Genomic DNA, 14073 nt, shown 5'->3' on the forward strand with positions numbered 1-14073 from the left:
AAAATACGGTTCTCTATACGTAATTTGAACTTATGCTTTATCAAGATTCAGTTTGTTAACAAATGGATTAGAATCTTTTATTATATTGACATTATCAATACTAAATTGTCTGATGTAAGAATTTTTAAGTCTACTTCAGAAAGGTTCGTTAGAATATTTACTTGAAAAATAAATTCCTTACCATCGATATCACTCAATTTTCTTCCGTAAAACTAACTTTGATATAAGGTTTAATTACTCGTTAACCGGATAGTTCATCTATTCTTGAATAAGCTTCATGAAGTTTGCGAAACAAAAAAAGAATAATATTAAAATATTAAAAGTATAATTTCTATATAATTGAATTATATTTACTCATAAATATAACATAGTTTTTATAATTATATGCAGTTTCTTATGTTAGAAGTAGTATATGATAAACATCAAGAATATCTTGTTTTTCTGTTGGGTCCATGTTTACGACCAACAAGAGTAGATAATGATATCTCCATTAGCATTTAAGATATGAGTTCACAGCTGCACCAGATAATTTTAGTCAAGATTATCTTGATTCTGTTTCCATTCGTGTTTCTCCGATTCTTGGAGGTACTTGTTAAGTTTTTCAATAACCTCAGGTAGATGAAAATCTGAAAAAAATTTGAAATTATTTTGTGTAGAATCAATATTTTTAGTTTTTACGAGAGATTTGAAATAAGAGTACCTATCAATACATTTATTTTGAAGATGTACACTTGAAACAGGGTATATGAGGATGATCAACCTCCCACGATGAGCATCGATCCATCTAGCTCTAGGTAAAAGTATATCTGGTGCTATGTAAGAATAATTTAATGGTGATGGAGCAATCATAGCAGGTAATATAAGTTCACCGAATTGAAAATATTCATCTTTTCATAACAAAGATAACCGCTGAAAAAAATTAAATTTATTTAATGTCATAACAAGTGTATTTTAATTTTATTAATTATTAAAGATGCACTTACCATATAAGTGATTGGAGTTTCTTTTATTTGAAAGGTGCTCAAATCATCAGCTGGAAATGTACTCCAATTTTGTTCTGTCCAATAGGTATAGGATGTACATTTACATTCGTGTGAGTTTACGCATGCAACACAAAATAAAAAAATTAATCTAAAAAATTAATTTAAAATATAAAAACGATCGAACAAAGAATTAAATTGATCGAACAATTCATAAAAAAAAATAATCTATCAATTAAAGTAATAAATATTAAAATTGGAAATACAAAGCGTTAGCTTACAACAAAAATTTTTTTAATTTTTTATAAATAAACAATAATCGAACAAATAATAATTTTTAACGAACATTAAAGAACAAATGACGAACAATTGATTTGTTTATAACAAATTGATATTAAACAATTTGAAGTCGACAAGTTCAATGAGGTCGTAACCTCATGGTTTGAGTAAAGAAGTTTTGAGTTGAGCTGTATCGGTGCCTATCGGTGCCGTAAATGAAAAACTTTTTTTCAATTCGCACTGTATTCAAAGCGGCACCGATACAGCTCAACTCAAAACTTCTTTACTCAAACCATGAGGTTACGACCTTATTCAGTCACATCTGCATTCAACTACAACTTTACTCCATAACTATAATATGTTTACTCAATGACTGCAATATTCAGAGACATCTTTACTCAAAAGAAATTGTCGATAAGCAAGAAATTTTCATTTTGTTGAGTCGATAACAAAGTAAACAATTAAAAAACTTTTTACGAGAACTATGTATAAAAAACGGTACTTACATTTGTAAACCCTTTTTCTATATTTTGCCTATATAATTACTTACAAATGTAAGAAAATTAATTTTAATAATATATTTATAAGCATTATTTTAAGATCAAAATAAAATATAAATTCAAAAAATTTAATGTAAATAATTTGTTGAATTACAAAAATTTCAAAATAAATAAAATTATTTCTCGAATTTATTATTTTTTAAAATTACAAAGTTGCTTGCATATATTTGTAATTATAAAGTTAAATCTAATTAAAAAGGTTGTGTCATTTCTTTTTAACGGTAACTATTTACAAGTGGGGTTCACCATATATTAATTTTAATTTATTTGCACGAAATTTCTATTTCATTTTATTTTGATATATTTTTTTTAAATACATAAAAAAATGAACAATTAAAAAAAAAATTGATTATCGCAATTTAAAAAAATTTTCAAAAAAATTTATAAATCTTTTAGAAAATTGCGATATTTAACTTATTTTTTTTTAATTATTCGTTTTTTTTATGTACTTTTCAAAAAAATACATATCAAAAACATCAAAAATATAAATTTAATCCAAAAACATGAGAGCCAAGATTTTTTGCAACTTTTGAAGGCAAAAAAGAATCGAAATCTTAATTTTTTTTCTTTCACGGCATTTTTTATCATAAATGCGCCGTAAAAACAAAGCAGAATCATAAAAAAAATTTGAAAATGTTAATTATTCGCCTAGATATGGCAAAAAATAGGGTGGACCCCATTTGTAAATAATTACCGAATTTTCTTCATTATCTTTATTTAATTGATTTTTAATTAAGAATAATAATTATTCACTGAGAAATTCAATAACTTGAAATTAGTTTATTTGAATAAAAATATATTTCTTACTTGAGCTAAAATTTATATACTACTAAATAAAAAACTAGACATTCAATACTTTAATACACATTTTTTGCATCAACAATTGGTTTGCTCTATTATTCTATCTACAAAGTTAATAACATTAATAAGCTGATTATCAACTCGATATGATCGAAGTACAATATCATACTGCACAGTGTGTCCCTGTGAGTTTAGAGAAACTAAAGTTTTTTTAAGGTTCTTGTCAAGAACTCATGACTGTTACCATAGATAAGAAGACCTCAGCTTATAGCAGACCGGTACTGATTATATCTTCTCCGGTACTAGTTAAGTGAATATCAGCATTTAAACCGAGAAGAAAATACGATAAAAACAAATAATAAACAATATTAATTAAAAAAAAATGTTGTTATTATTTATGATTTGAAGGAGATTAGTTTTTGTTATACCAGCTTTAATAATTGAGAGCCATATTATTCCATCATCAATTTTAGCTCTCGGAGCAATAAATCCATCTTCACCGATGTATAATTGATAACTTGCATGAACAACGACAAATTCTCCAGAAAAAAAAATATTTAAAATAAAATTTTTAAAATATAAAATTAATTTAATTTCAGAAACTATTCAACCAATAAAGTCAATTATAATCCACAAGCCTTCATCACCAGTTCGAGATGACGATAGAAAAATTGACCAAGAAAACAATTCATTAAAATTGAAATAAATTTAAATTAATAAATCAACTTCGATGTATTTGCCCTTGTCCTTGCCCAGCGTAGCAGCACGTCCCTTGCTTTGCCTGTCGTTAATGTTTTTACGGTCTTTGTCCATCTTCAATTTGACATTAGTCTGAAATTCCTCTAATTTTTAATTAATTTAGTATTTTAATTTAAATTATTTTTGTATAAAAATATGTTGTTAAATAAAGTCGTACAAGAAATTTTTTTTTTTATTATTATTATTCACACACAACATAATTTTTTTTTATTTTTCAATGTATCTATGTACATTTAATAATATTATTAAGAGTACTTAATTTTTTTAAAGGCACATAGTACATAGTTATTATTACATTATTAAAATCAAACAATTATTTTTTATAAAAATAGTAATAATAGTTAAGAAAGCCAAAGGTAAAAATAGTAATAATAAGTAAGAAAGCTAATATTGCTTATAAAAACCATCTTTAAGAAAAATAATAACATAGTTATAAAATAAATGACACATTATTGCAGTACTTTGCACACATTAAGCACTAAGAAAAAGAATTTTTTGTAAAACTTACAAAAATGAAAATGTTGATTTTTTTTAGCAGCGAATTGCAATTAAAGCTGTACTTGCTTTTTTGCATAAAACACATGAGGCCCGATATTCAGGTCGATGACGATTTTCATGCTCACATTGTTTTTGTAGTTTAAATGCGCACTTGACACAAGCAACGATGACCACAAGGAAAAAAGCCATTTTCCGTTTGTTTACAAAACATAAGCAACATGGCTCCTCTTCATTACTAGCTGCCTCATCGTTGAAGTTCATTTGAAAGCTTAAATTGTGGATCCAGGGAGGTTCTTCCGGATCGTCGGCAAGTTCTATTTCGTTTTGGTAGTAAACGTCATCCGAAACTTCTGGAGTATTAACAACTTCTGGAGCATTAAGAACTTCTGGAGCATCAAGAACTTCTGGAGCATCAAGAACTTCTGGAGCATCAAGAATTTCTGGAGTATTAAGAACTTCTGGAGTATTAAGAACTTCTGGAGGGTTCGGAACTTCCGGAGCGTCACGAACTTCTGGAACTTCTAGAGTTTCAGCATCCTCATCGTTGTCGCTGTCTCGATCAATAATTACATCTCTCAAATTATTATTAATGATTCCATCGACATCCATTTGCACCACTTCACGATGGGTACCCAACCGATTGATTTGCGCGATTTTTTCCATTTGAGTATCATAACGATCTGAAATTAAAGAAAAAAAAGAAAAAATGTCAAGTAAATAATATTTTTCAACAATTAAAGATTTAAATATTGTTTCATTTTTAGACTTACATTGCTGACGATCCACAGCAGTGTCAATTAATGACTTGATGGATTGTCTAGAATAGCCTACAATTTGGATGTAGTCTTTTAAACTACACCGACCATTCAGTAATCGATCCCTCAAAATTCTGAACGCTCGATTCATTTCGTAGGTAGATGGAGATTCTTTACTCATCTTGGACTCACACCGTTGAATGAACTTTGACAGTTTATCTGAAAAATCAAAAATAATTATTTATAAATACTTTTGTATAAAAATAATTACAATAAAATAATCAACATCCTAAAAAGAATAAATTTATTAGATAAGATCTAAATTTAAATTAATAAATTAATAATAATAATAATAAAATATTTAATTTCGTAATATTCATAATTACCAAGAAAAGTTGGCATTGATGGGTGTAGCTCGCCGAAATGTTTGAGAAGGCATTTGTTAAATGTTTCTCCCAAAATCGTGCACTCCCTCGATGAAGTCCAAATTGAGAAGTTATTTGCTTGTGGAGCTAATGACTCCAAAATAAACTGGCGGAATTGCAAAAAATGAATATTGTCCGGAACATGACTTTCTATCATCGAGACAAGAACTTCTACCGCATCAATCACCAAATGAAGAGGCACAAATGCCAACGCACAAGTGTAATAACAAATTACACTTCGTGCGTGGCTGCGCTTAGGTAAATCCATACCGTTCCAACTACGGTGAATAGCCTGAAAAATAGATGAATCAAAAAATTGATTATTATTGTTATTTAAATTATGATTATTATTATTATTATTATTATAGTAGAAAAATTTTTACCCTAGCAACGGTAATCCATGACGCTTTACAACGGACCGAAGGAAATAATTGATGAATAGATGCAAGTAAGACCCCATCACAATCGCAAACAACTTCCTTTAGATTTGTTGCCACTTGAGGAGCTTTCTCAAGGATCCATTCCCATACTGAGCAGAATAATGGAGTAGATTTGTTTCCACATAAACAGAACAAAACTGGAATACCCTATGGAAGTTAAATTATTTAAATAATAATAATAATAATAATAATAATAATAATAATATATAAAAAGTTTCTTATTACATCAGCTCCTCGACGCCACATAATTGTCAACAGTAAGGAAATAGATGGAATCATCGGAACGCACTGAAAATAACAATAATAATATCAATAACTTTTAAACAGTATTTACAAACATTTTAATTACAATTAAATTACCTGGAATGTAATGTCGACGTGCCACTCACGGACCTCACCAAGTTTTGTAATTAAATTGGAGTTTCCGAATAGGTATCCGATGGAGTTGTCGGACCCTATTACTTTTGCTAAATAAATACTGTTGATCTTCTGTTCCATAAGGAAATATTCATGCAAATCAGCAAAACTTTGTGGAACTGGAATCACACGCTGCCGTGGTTGATTGATCCTTGTATTACTGAAAAATATTATTATATTATAAATATTATATTGTAATTGTAAATATTTTTATATTATTAATATAATTTTTGTAATATTATATTGTAATTTTAATTATTATTATATTGTTAATATTAGTATAGTAATATTATATTGAAATTGTAACAATATTTTTCCCCGTTATATAAAAATTTAAACCGGAGGCAGAGATACCGGCGGGTTAGAATAAAGTACGGCCGCCCTGAAATTAAATAAATAGGCCCGATGACACACAGGCTGGGTTAGAAATCCCGTTGGACGCCAGATAATTTTATCAAAATTGAAAATGATTTTCAACAAATTAAAAATTATTATCGTTGAACATTAGAATAAAATATGAATGTGAACTTAGCGGACAAAAGACAATTTAAAACTTTGACAATCGATATCTCGGCGAAGTAGTCGAATTTACAAAACAAAAAGACGTGTGGCACTCAGGGACTGCCGCGGTAAAGCTATTGCATAGATGATGCACGGCCTTCAAGCCACACCTCCGTGCCCGTCGGAGTGAAGAGCGTGAGGTTTTTTCGTTACGGAATTTCTGGATTCGGTCCCCGCGCTCAAGGCCCGCGATAGAAGCTATGCAATAGCTTAATAAAAAAATGAAGGTATTCAACGTTCGGATATTTACACTTGATTAATTTGTATTTTAAAAATAAATTTTTGAATAATTAAAATGTTTTTAATTTCGGTAACGAAATCTTACCGAGTACTTTGAGTGGCCCTGAAGGATGATGCCGCTTGAAGAGCCAACGCTCGGTTGAATCGTAACCTCTGCGTTCTAGATGAGTTGTTAATTCCACGAGGGGCGTGGTTATCACGGAAAGAGGCTGCCTCCTCTGAAGGTGGTATGTTTACTCCTGCATTAAGATGATGATTATGAGTACCCATTGTGACTCTTTCGCCCGTAGCCAAACACCACAATTTAACGTTGCACGGTTGATTATTGAAATTGTAGGCACACAAGTATCGTTGTCCACTTTCGCTCTGGTTCCTCACATCTCTTATGAAGAGATAATTGTTGTGTCTGATATGATAACTCATATGGTGATCTAAAGAGAATAAAAAGACATTCGTTAAGACCAAATAATTTTATTTACTTTATTGATAGAAAATTTTTTTTTCTTAATTTACTTTCTCAAAGTAATAGAATTAGTTTTTAATCCTTCGTTGGTCGCATCTTTTTTAGTTTCTAGCTCGCACTATAGCGAGTCTCTATAGGTTGAGTAGTTGTTAAGTGGCGATTCGCTCATAGCGCGATCAACGAAGGGTTAATTTTTAATCTCAATGCTATTTTTGTTTTTATAATCATTATTATTATTATTATTATAAAATTTTTTCGATATTTACTCATTTCAATGTAAAAAACAAAAAAAACAAAAAAAAAATATTAAAAATATTCTTGTAAAATTGAAAAAGTAAATTTTCAAAGCGTTATCATCAATATATAATAATACAAATAGAGAAGATACAATCAATCTACAGTAAGTCAAAAAGCATTCATTGAAATCACTGAGTCGCAGCAGTGGACATCAAAACAAGCACCCGTCTATCCTATTATATCCTCTTCTAAAAAGTTGATGGCCGGATGTCGTATCGTTTTACGTCACTTCTGTGACTATTTTATTAGGTTGTTGATTTGTCGACTGAGATAGTGGCGGGATTTTTAAAAGAATGAGGGCGAGCGAAGCGAGCGTGTTAAGTCTAGTATAATAAAATTAAGATGAAAAATATGTGTTGCAAACTATTCGTAACGTGATTGATTAAATATATCATAAGCATGAAAATATATCCCAAGTCTATAGTCAAGCGCGCTTGTGCGCGCAAATCAAATTCTAGTTCTTAGAAAAAGAGCTCCAGTAGAAACTAGCAATACTTGTGTAGCGAGAAACAAAAGACTATCAGGAATACAGTCGACACTCTGTATTTGACGATTTTACATAGCTCGTACTTCAGATCAAAATGTTATGCATTCTTCAAAATGTTATAGAATTTCTTAGCTTCTAAATTTATAATACAATAAAAATTTTTTTTTTATAAAAAAAAAAATAGTTTAATGTTCTACGCTAGAATTATGTAATTTATAAATTAAGTACTATTAGTAATTAATTTTTAAAAATATTTTGCTTGTCGATAGACAATTAATTAACCTATCGACAAGCGAAATTATTTCTCATAACAGGAATATGACAATAAAGTTAGCAGCCTTTTGAAAATTTTTTAACTTTATAGAAGAAATGAATTGTTTCAGAAAAATTATTTTATAAAATTGCATTTATATTTATTTTTAATTGTTTTATGTCAATTTCTTTTCTTATTTGTTTGCCATAATTTATTTATTAAAAAAATTCCAAAAATTATCAAATATCTGCTAAATTAATTATCATATGAAGAATTAAAATTAATACATAAATTATGTTACCTGAACGTAAAAAAATACCGGATTTTTCAAAAAATAACCTCCACTGCAAAATCACAAAAATCTAAACGACACAGTTAAACGAACAAGACGAGCGTTCGCCAGGCAGTGCAGTCAGATCGTGGGTATAACGACCCCCCACTTAAGGCAAAATAGCATGGAGTGTAATGGAAAGTGGGGGAACTTTTTACTCACGATCTGGCTGCACTGTCGCCAGGTAGTGAGTAAAAAGTTCCCCCACTTTCCATTACACTCCATGCTATTTTGCCTTAAGTGGGGGGTCGTTCTACCCACGATCTGACTGCACTGACTCGAAAGTCCCGACGACCCAACCTCAGTAACAAGTGAACGCTCTCTCTATTTACATGACCAAGTTATTTTTATTTTCGCAGCAGAGATTTTTTGTATTGGTGCACTATTTTTTTTTTTGTTAAAAATCATTTATTTAATAACTAAAGGTAACGTTTATTTTTCCTTTTAAGTTAAGTTTATTTTCAGGTGTAATTTTCAAGTCTGATCTTTTATTTTCAATATTTTCAATATAAATTTTTAGAAAAAAATAATTTACACTTGAATTATTCATAAACGATTGTTACACTAGTACTTATAATAATTCTGTTTAATAATTTAGAGTAGTCATTTAAATTTTCAATGGAAACTCCTGGACAACGTGTACATTCTCGGCGTCTCCATTATGGCCGATTTACTTACCATTTGGACTCAAGATATGCGACGAAGGCGAGAAAACGCTACTTATGTGCATCTAGAATAACAGCCACTCATTGTCCAGTTAAGCTGTGGAAAAATGCTGATGGTGCAATTGAGGTGATTGGCGAGCATAACCATCCAGAATCTGATATAGAAAATCGAGAACCAATAATCCGAATGCTGCAAAATCAAGCAGTCACTGATGATCTTTTGCCACAAGAAGTAATTAATACCATTTTAAGAAAGTAAGTATTTTGCATTTTAATAAAAATTTATTAAAAAAGGTTATACGTAAATTTAAAATAAAAAAAAAAAGGATGTTGCTAGTCATACGATTGTCGTATGAATAAAAAATAATTATATGAAAGACAATTTTTTTATCAATGAAAATAGAATCAATTTTATATTAAAGCCACAGTAATATAGATAGATAGATAGATATTTATTATTATGCCAAGGCTATAATGGCCGAATGGCAAATATAAAATTACATATTAATAATATACAGTACAAATAACGAAAAAATTATTTACTTAACTAATTATTTAATATTAATTGATTTATTTTCAATTTATAATGCGTAAATTTAGATTTTGATTTAACTGAGAAGATAACTAAGAATAAAGTATATTAGCTCACTTACAAAAGTCAAATAACAATTTGTTGTTGTGTCCTACTTTGTTGTTAACAATTAATATTTTTGAATCATTTTATACAATTTTCAAATAATATCAAATCTTAAATGACTAACAACTATCATATATCTTACAATGACTTACTTGATATTGGCATATAATAACTTAAATATCTAAATTAAACAAGTAATCAAATAATCTATTCTTAAATGCTTCAAGACTAGTTGCATTTACTATTTCACTTGGTAATTCTTCCCAGAGACGATTATAGCACTAACAACAAAAGATGTTTCATAGTAAATTGTACTGGAATTTGGCATTTTAAAGTTAATGTTGTTTTTCTTTACTGCTAATCTTTCTATATAGTAAAACAACATAAATTTATAAACTATTATTTTAGTTATTATTTAATGAGCGAATTTATTTTAAAAATTGTCGGACAAATAAATAATGGTTATTCATATACGACAATCGTATAAATAAAGGAAAAGTCTAGTCATCCGACAATCGGACGATTATTTTTATTTTTATTAATACGATAATCGGATGAATAACTATTATTTATTTGTCTGACAACTTTTAAAATATTCCCTTTCTTTTCCTTATATTTTCTTTTCCTCCTCCTATTTTTGCCATATTACATCGTTAATAATTTAATAATTTTTTTTTAATAATTTATAAATTAAATCTTTTATATTTTCCAACTTCTTTTTATCGCTGTTATAATTATCCGCTTAAAAAGTTTTGTTATGTCATTGAAGATCAAGAGACTTTCTTTAAGTTGATTTTTTTGTCAGTACATCACTCAAAGTTTTTATTACTTTTTAAATAGCATTCCGAATGCTGCTAATTATTCTAACCAAGCGTCAAGGCAAGTGATTCATCGACAACGTCGCCGTTATCGTCCTCCACTTCCGGAGAATTTTGCCGATTTAGGACAAATGCTGCTAGGATATAGAAGGATAATGAATATTAATCGTCATCAAGTTATTGCAGAAGATGGATCAATCGCATATATTTTTGGTAGTGATGAAATGTTGCAAAGACTTGCTATTGTTAGCGAATGGCATGTTGATGGCACTTTCCAGGTAAATACTTATAATAAAAATATTTAAAATATATTCCACATAATTAATAGAGTATATTTAATATTTCATATATTTTTTAATTTAGTGTGTACCACAACGTCCTCGAGCAATGCAACTTTTTATGATTCACATGCGTAGGATGGACATAGTAAATATATTAATTTTTTTGCATAACTGCGAAAGTTAACGATAAAGATTTTAGAATAATAATATATTTATATCACTAAAAAAATTGTCGTTGCTTAAATAGAGTTCTTTATTTTAATTATTAATCTAGAGAAAATAATTTCAGGGAATCCCAGTTTTATATATTTTGTGCAGTCATAGAACCATTCCGATGTACAATGGTATATTTAATTGGATTTTGAACCAAGTTCCAGAAATTCGTCAAAATTTACAGACAATTGTCTCAGATTTTGAAGTTGCCATTTTAAGGTCTGTCGAAATTTGTATGCCATGGGTGAACAGAAGGGGATGCTGGTTTCATTTTGCGAGAGTATGTAATTTATTAGTTAAAAAAAAAAATTAATTTTAATCATTATTCTATTAATTCAAAAATATTTATATTTTCCTAGGCTGTTACAAGAAAGTGGAACGCATTGAGACTACCAGCTCATGATGCACCTGAGCATCGCATTCTTAACCTAACTTGGGCACTGCCATTGGTCCCAGCTAACCGATTTACAGAGGCTTTAGATGTTATTATCGATCAACTCTTACCATTGGAGAATATGGATGATAATTATTATTTATTCCGCCGATATTTACAACGATATTGGTTGCCACTAGCAAATATCGTTTCAGTATACAATTCACCTTGGAGGACTAATAATATATCTGAAGTCTTTAATCGCCACTTATTATCAAAGCTTGGACCACATCCAAATTTGTTTCGATTTCTACGTCAGTATAAGATAATTATTTAAAAAATAACTATAAGTATTTTTTTAATGTTTTGTTTACTATTATCAAAATTTCTCTTATATTTTTAGATCGTTTAATAGAGCTCATTAATGAAGATAAAAATCTATTTAATGCTTTGGAAAATGGAGTAGATCTGGGAAGAAATAGGCGACATCGACAATACAATACAGACCGTTACATCACAGGAATTCAAGAAGCTTTAGAGACTGGAAGGTAGAATTTTATTTATTAATAAAAATAAAATGATTGTTTTCAGGATTTACATTAAAAAATCCTGTCACACAAAAATATCTGTTTACTCGGTACAAAATTTCATAACACATAAATTTAAACATTTTCATTATTTTTAAACGTTAAATTATTATTGATGAGAATTTCGGAAATATTGGTTTGTTATTACTAAAATTACTGAGATTATTGTACAGAACTCGAATTTCTTGTTCAGTAGAAAAGAAAACTCTCTTTCTCTCTGTAATAATATATATATATATATATATATTGGTTTTTGATGACCTGTATTTTTTTTCCAGATATTCTATGATGGAATTTCTTGAAATGGCGACGATTCGACGCGTTGAAGTCCGATTTCAATTGAATGCAGCTATAATGAGACAACAATGTAAGCTTCTTGGTCATATTAATATTAATCGACTATTTTACTACCACTACAATTTTAATTTTAATTTAGAATCGTTAATATTATCAAGTTTCTATTGTGTTATTCTTTCAAGTTTCTGTTATATTCTTTTCCGCAGATTTAAATGATAACTTGGCTGTAGAAGAAGAACTTTTGCTTCTACAACACTTACCAGCATTACTACACCCAATGAATCCTGAAAATGAGGATGATAATCAATTTTACGGTAAGATTATGAAGTATTTTGTTAAATCTACGAAAAATGACTTTTATGCCATAAAATCTAATCAAATTATATCGTTATTACAGTAAATGAAGTTATTTATGAGGATGAACAAGAAGTCCCTTGGATTCAAGCTGCAGCAAACGGAGTTATTTTCGAAGATCAGCCTGCAAGCGTGAACACTACTCCATGTTGTGTATGCCTTGAAAATGAAGCAAAGGCAGTCTTCGTCCCATGTGGGCACAACTCTTTGTGTTTAATGTGCAAATTTAAAAGTGAAGCCGCTGTCGCTAGAAATGAGTTACCAGAAAGGATACAAGGTTTAATTTGTTATATTTGCCAAGCGCCAAGTACTGGAATAATGCGTCTTTATTAATTAATTAATTATATTATTATTATTATTAATTATACGTAAACAACTCTTTTTTGAAAATAATAAATCCGAAAAATAACTTTATTTATTTTGGAATTTATTTTATTTAACAAAACAACATTAAAGTTAAAATTAAAATTAAAATAAATAAATTTTAAAAATTAACTCGATTATACTACTTATATTATATTTATTAATATTAATTCTAAAAACTTATGTTAAAAACTTTTGTATCCTACTTGTCTATGTGCAAAAATAAAAATATCGCATACCTTAAAAAGAAATGACACAACCTTTTTAATTAGATTTAACTTTATAATTACAAATATATGCAAGCAACTTTGTAATTTTAAAAAATAATAAATTCGAGAAATAATTTTATTTATTTTGAAATTTTTGTAATTCAACAAATTATTTACATTAAATTTTTGAATTTATATTTTATTTTGATCTTAAAATAATGCTTATAAATATATTATTAAAATTAATTTTCTTACATTTGTAAGTAATTATATAGGCAAAATATAGAAAAAGGGTTTACAAATGTAAGTACCGTTTTTTATACATAGTTCTCGTAAAAAGTTTTTTAATTGTTTACTTTGTTATCGACTCAACAAAATGAAAATTTCTTGCTTATCGACAATTTCTTTTGAGTAAAGATGTCTCTGAATATTGCAGTCATTGAGTAAACATATTATAGTTATGGAGTAAAGTTGTAGTTGAATGCAGATGTGACTGAATAAGGTCGTAACCTCATGGTTTGAGTAAAGAAGTTTTGAGTTGAGCTGTATCGGTGCCTTCAAAGCCAACAGTATTCAATGCAGAGTTTACTCAGCGCTGAATAGATAAATAAGCAAGCCTCGGTAAGAACGAATTCAATCAGAGAGAAATGACCATATGGTGCTGTATGGAGATTCCGAAATCATCTTGAATTAATCAAGATAATATTTAAATAGATTGAACTTGGTAATA

At 28.7% G+C, this 14073-nt stretch overlaps 3 protein-coding genes and 1 long non-coding RNA gene across 9 annotated transcripts; 1 reads left to right on the forward strand and 3 right to left on the reverse strand.

The window, feature by feature from the left end:
- Window positions 1-357: 357 nt before the first annotated feature.
- On the reverse strand, window positions 358-1487 carry LOC141537237 (uncharacterized). Of its 6 annotated transcripts, none has more exons than XR_012480889.1 (4): window positions 1327-1487; window positions 984-1131; window positions 701-909; window positions 358-626 (listed from the first exon to the last, which is right to left on the reverse strand). It is a non-coding gene; the product is annotated as an uncharacterized LOC141537237 (long non-coding RNA). The 6 variants fall into 6 exon arrangements; XR_012480892.1 differs by having other exon boundaries at window positions 984-1057; window positions 1327-1485; XR_012480891.1 differs by having other exon boundaries at window positions 984-1057; window positions 1262-1484.
- Window positions 1488-3328: 1841 nt separating this feature from the next.
- Window positions 3329-5743, reverse strand: LOC141537169 (uncharacterized). Its single transcript, XM_074258015.1, has 6 exons — window positions 5723-5743; window positions 5441-5644; window positions 5019-5349; window positions 4648-4851; window positions 3940-4557; window positions 3329-3462 (listed from the first exon to the last, which is right to left on the reverse strand). Exons 1-6 carry the CDS (start codon window positions 5741-5743, stop codon window positions 3329-3331), a joined length of 1512 nt encoding a protein of 503 aa, XP_074114116.1.
- LOC141537243 (uncharacterized) lies at window positions 5220-8618 on the reverse strand. Its single transcript, XM_074258106.1, has 4 exons — window positions 8517-8618; window positions 6801-7146; window positions 5441-6074; window positions 5220-5349 (listed from the first exon to the last, which is right to left on the reverse strand). Exons 2-3 carry the CDS (start codon window positions 7136-7138, stop codon window positions 5849-5851), a joined length of 564 nt encoding a protein of 187 aa, XP_074114207.1. The 5' UTR covers window positions 7139-7146; window positions 8517-8618; the 3' UTR covers window positions 5220-5349; window positions 5441-5848.
- A 273-nt stretch (window positions 8619-8891) lies between these two features.
- On the forward strand, window positions 8892-13199 carry LOC141537248 (uncharacterized). Its single transcript, XM_074258116.1, has 10 exons — window positions 8892-8971; window positions 9145-9466; window positions 10689-10944; window positions 11030-11092; window positions 11237-11440; window positions 11520-11847; window positions 11937-12081; window positions 12399-12487; window positions 12624-12731; window positions 12815-13199. The coding sequence occupies exons 2-10, from the start codon at window positions 9165-9167 to the stop codon at window positions 13102-13104; spliced, it is 1785 nt and encodes a 594-aa protein (XP_074114217.1). The 5' UTR covers window positions 8892-8971; window positions 9145-9164; the 3' UTR covers window positions 13105-13199.
- The last annotated feature ends 874 nt before the right edge of the window (window positions 13200-14073 follow it).

Source organism: Cotesia typhae, unplaced genomic scaffold, assembly GCF_013202065.1.
Source record: "Cotesia typhae breed Kobodo isofemale line unplaced genomic scaffold, CoteBio_Ctyphae scaffold_70, whole genome shotgun sequence".
Classification (NCBI taxonomy): domain Eukaryota; kingdom Metazoa; phylum Arthropoda; class Insecta; order Hymenoptera; family Braconidae; genus Cotesia; species Cotesia typhae.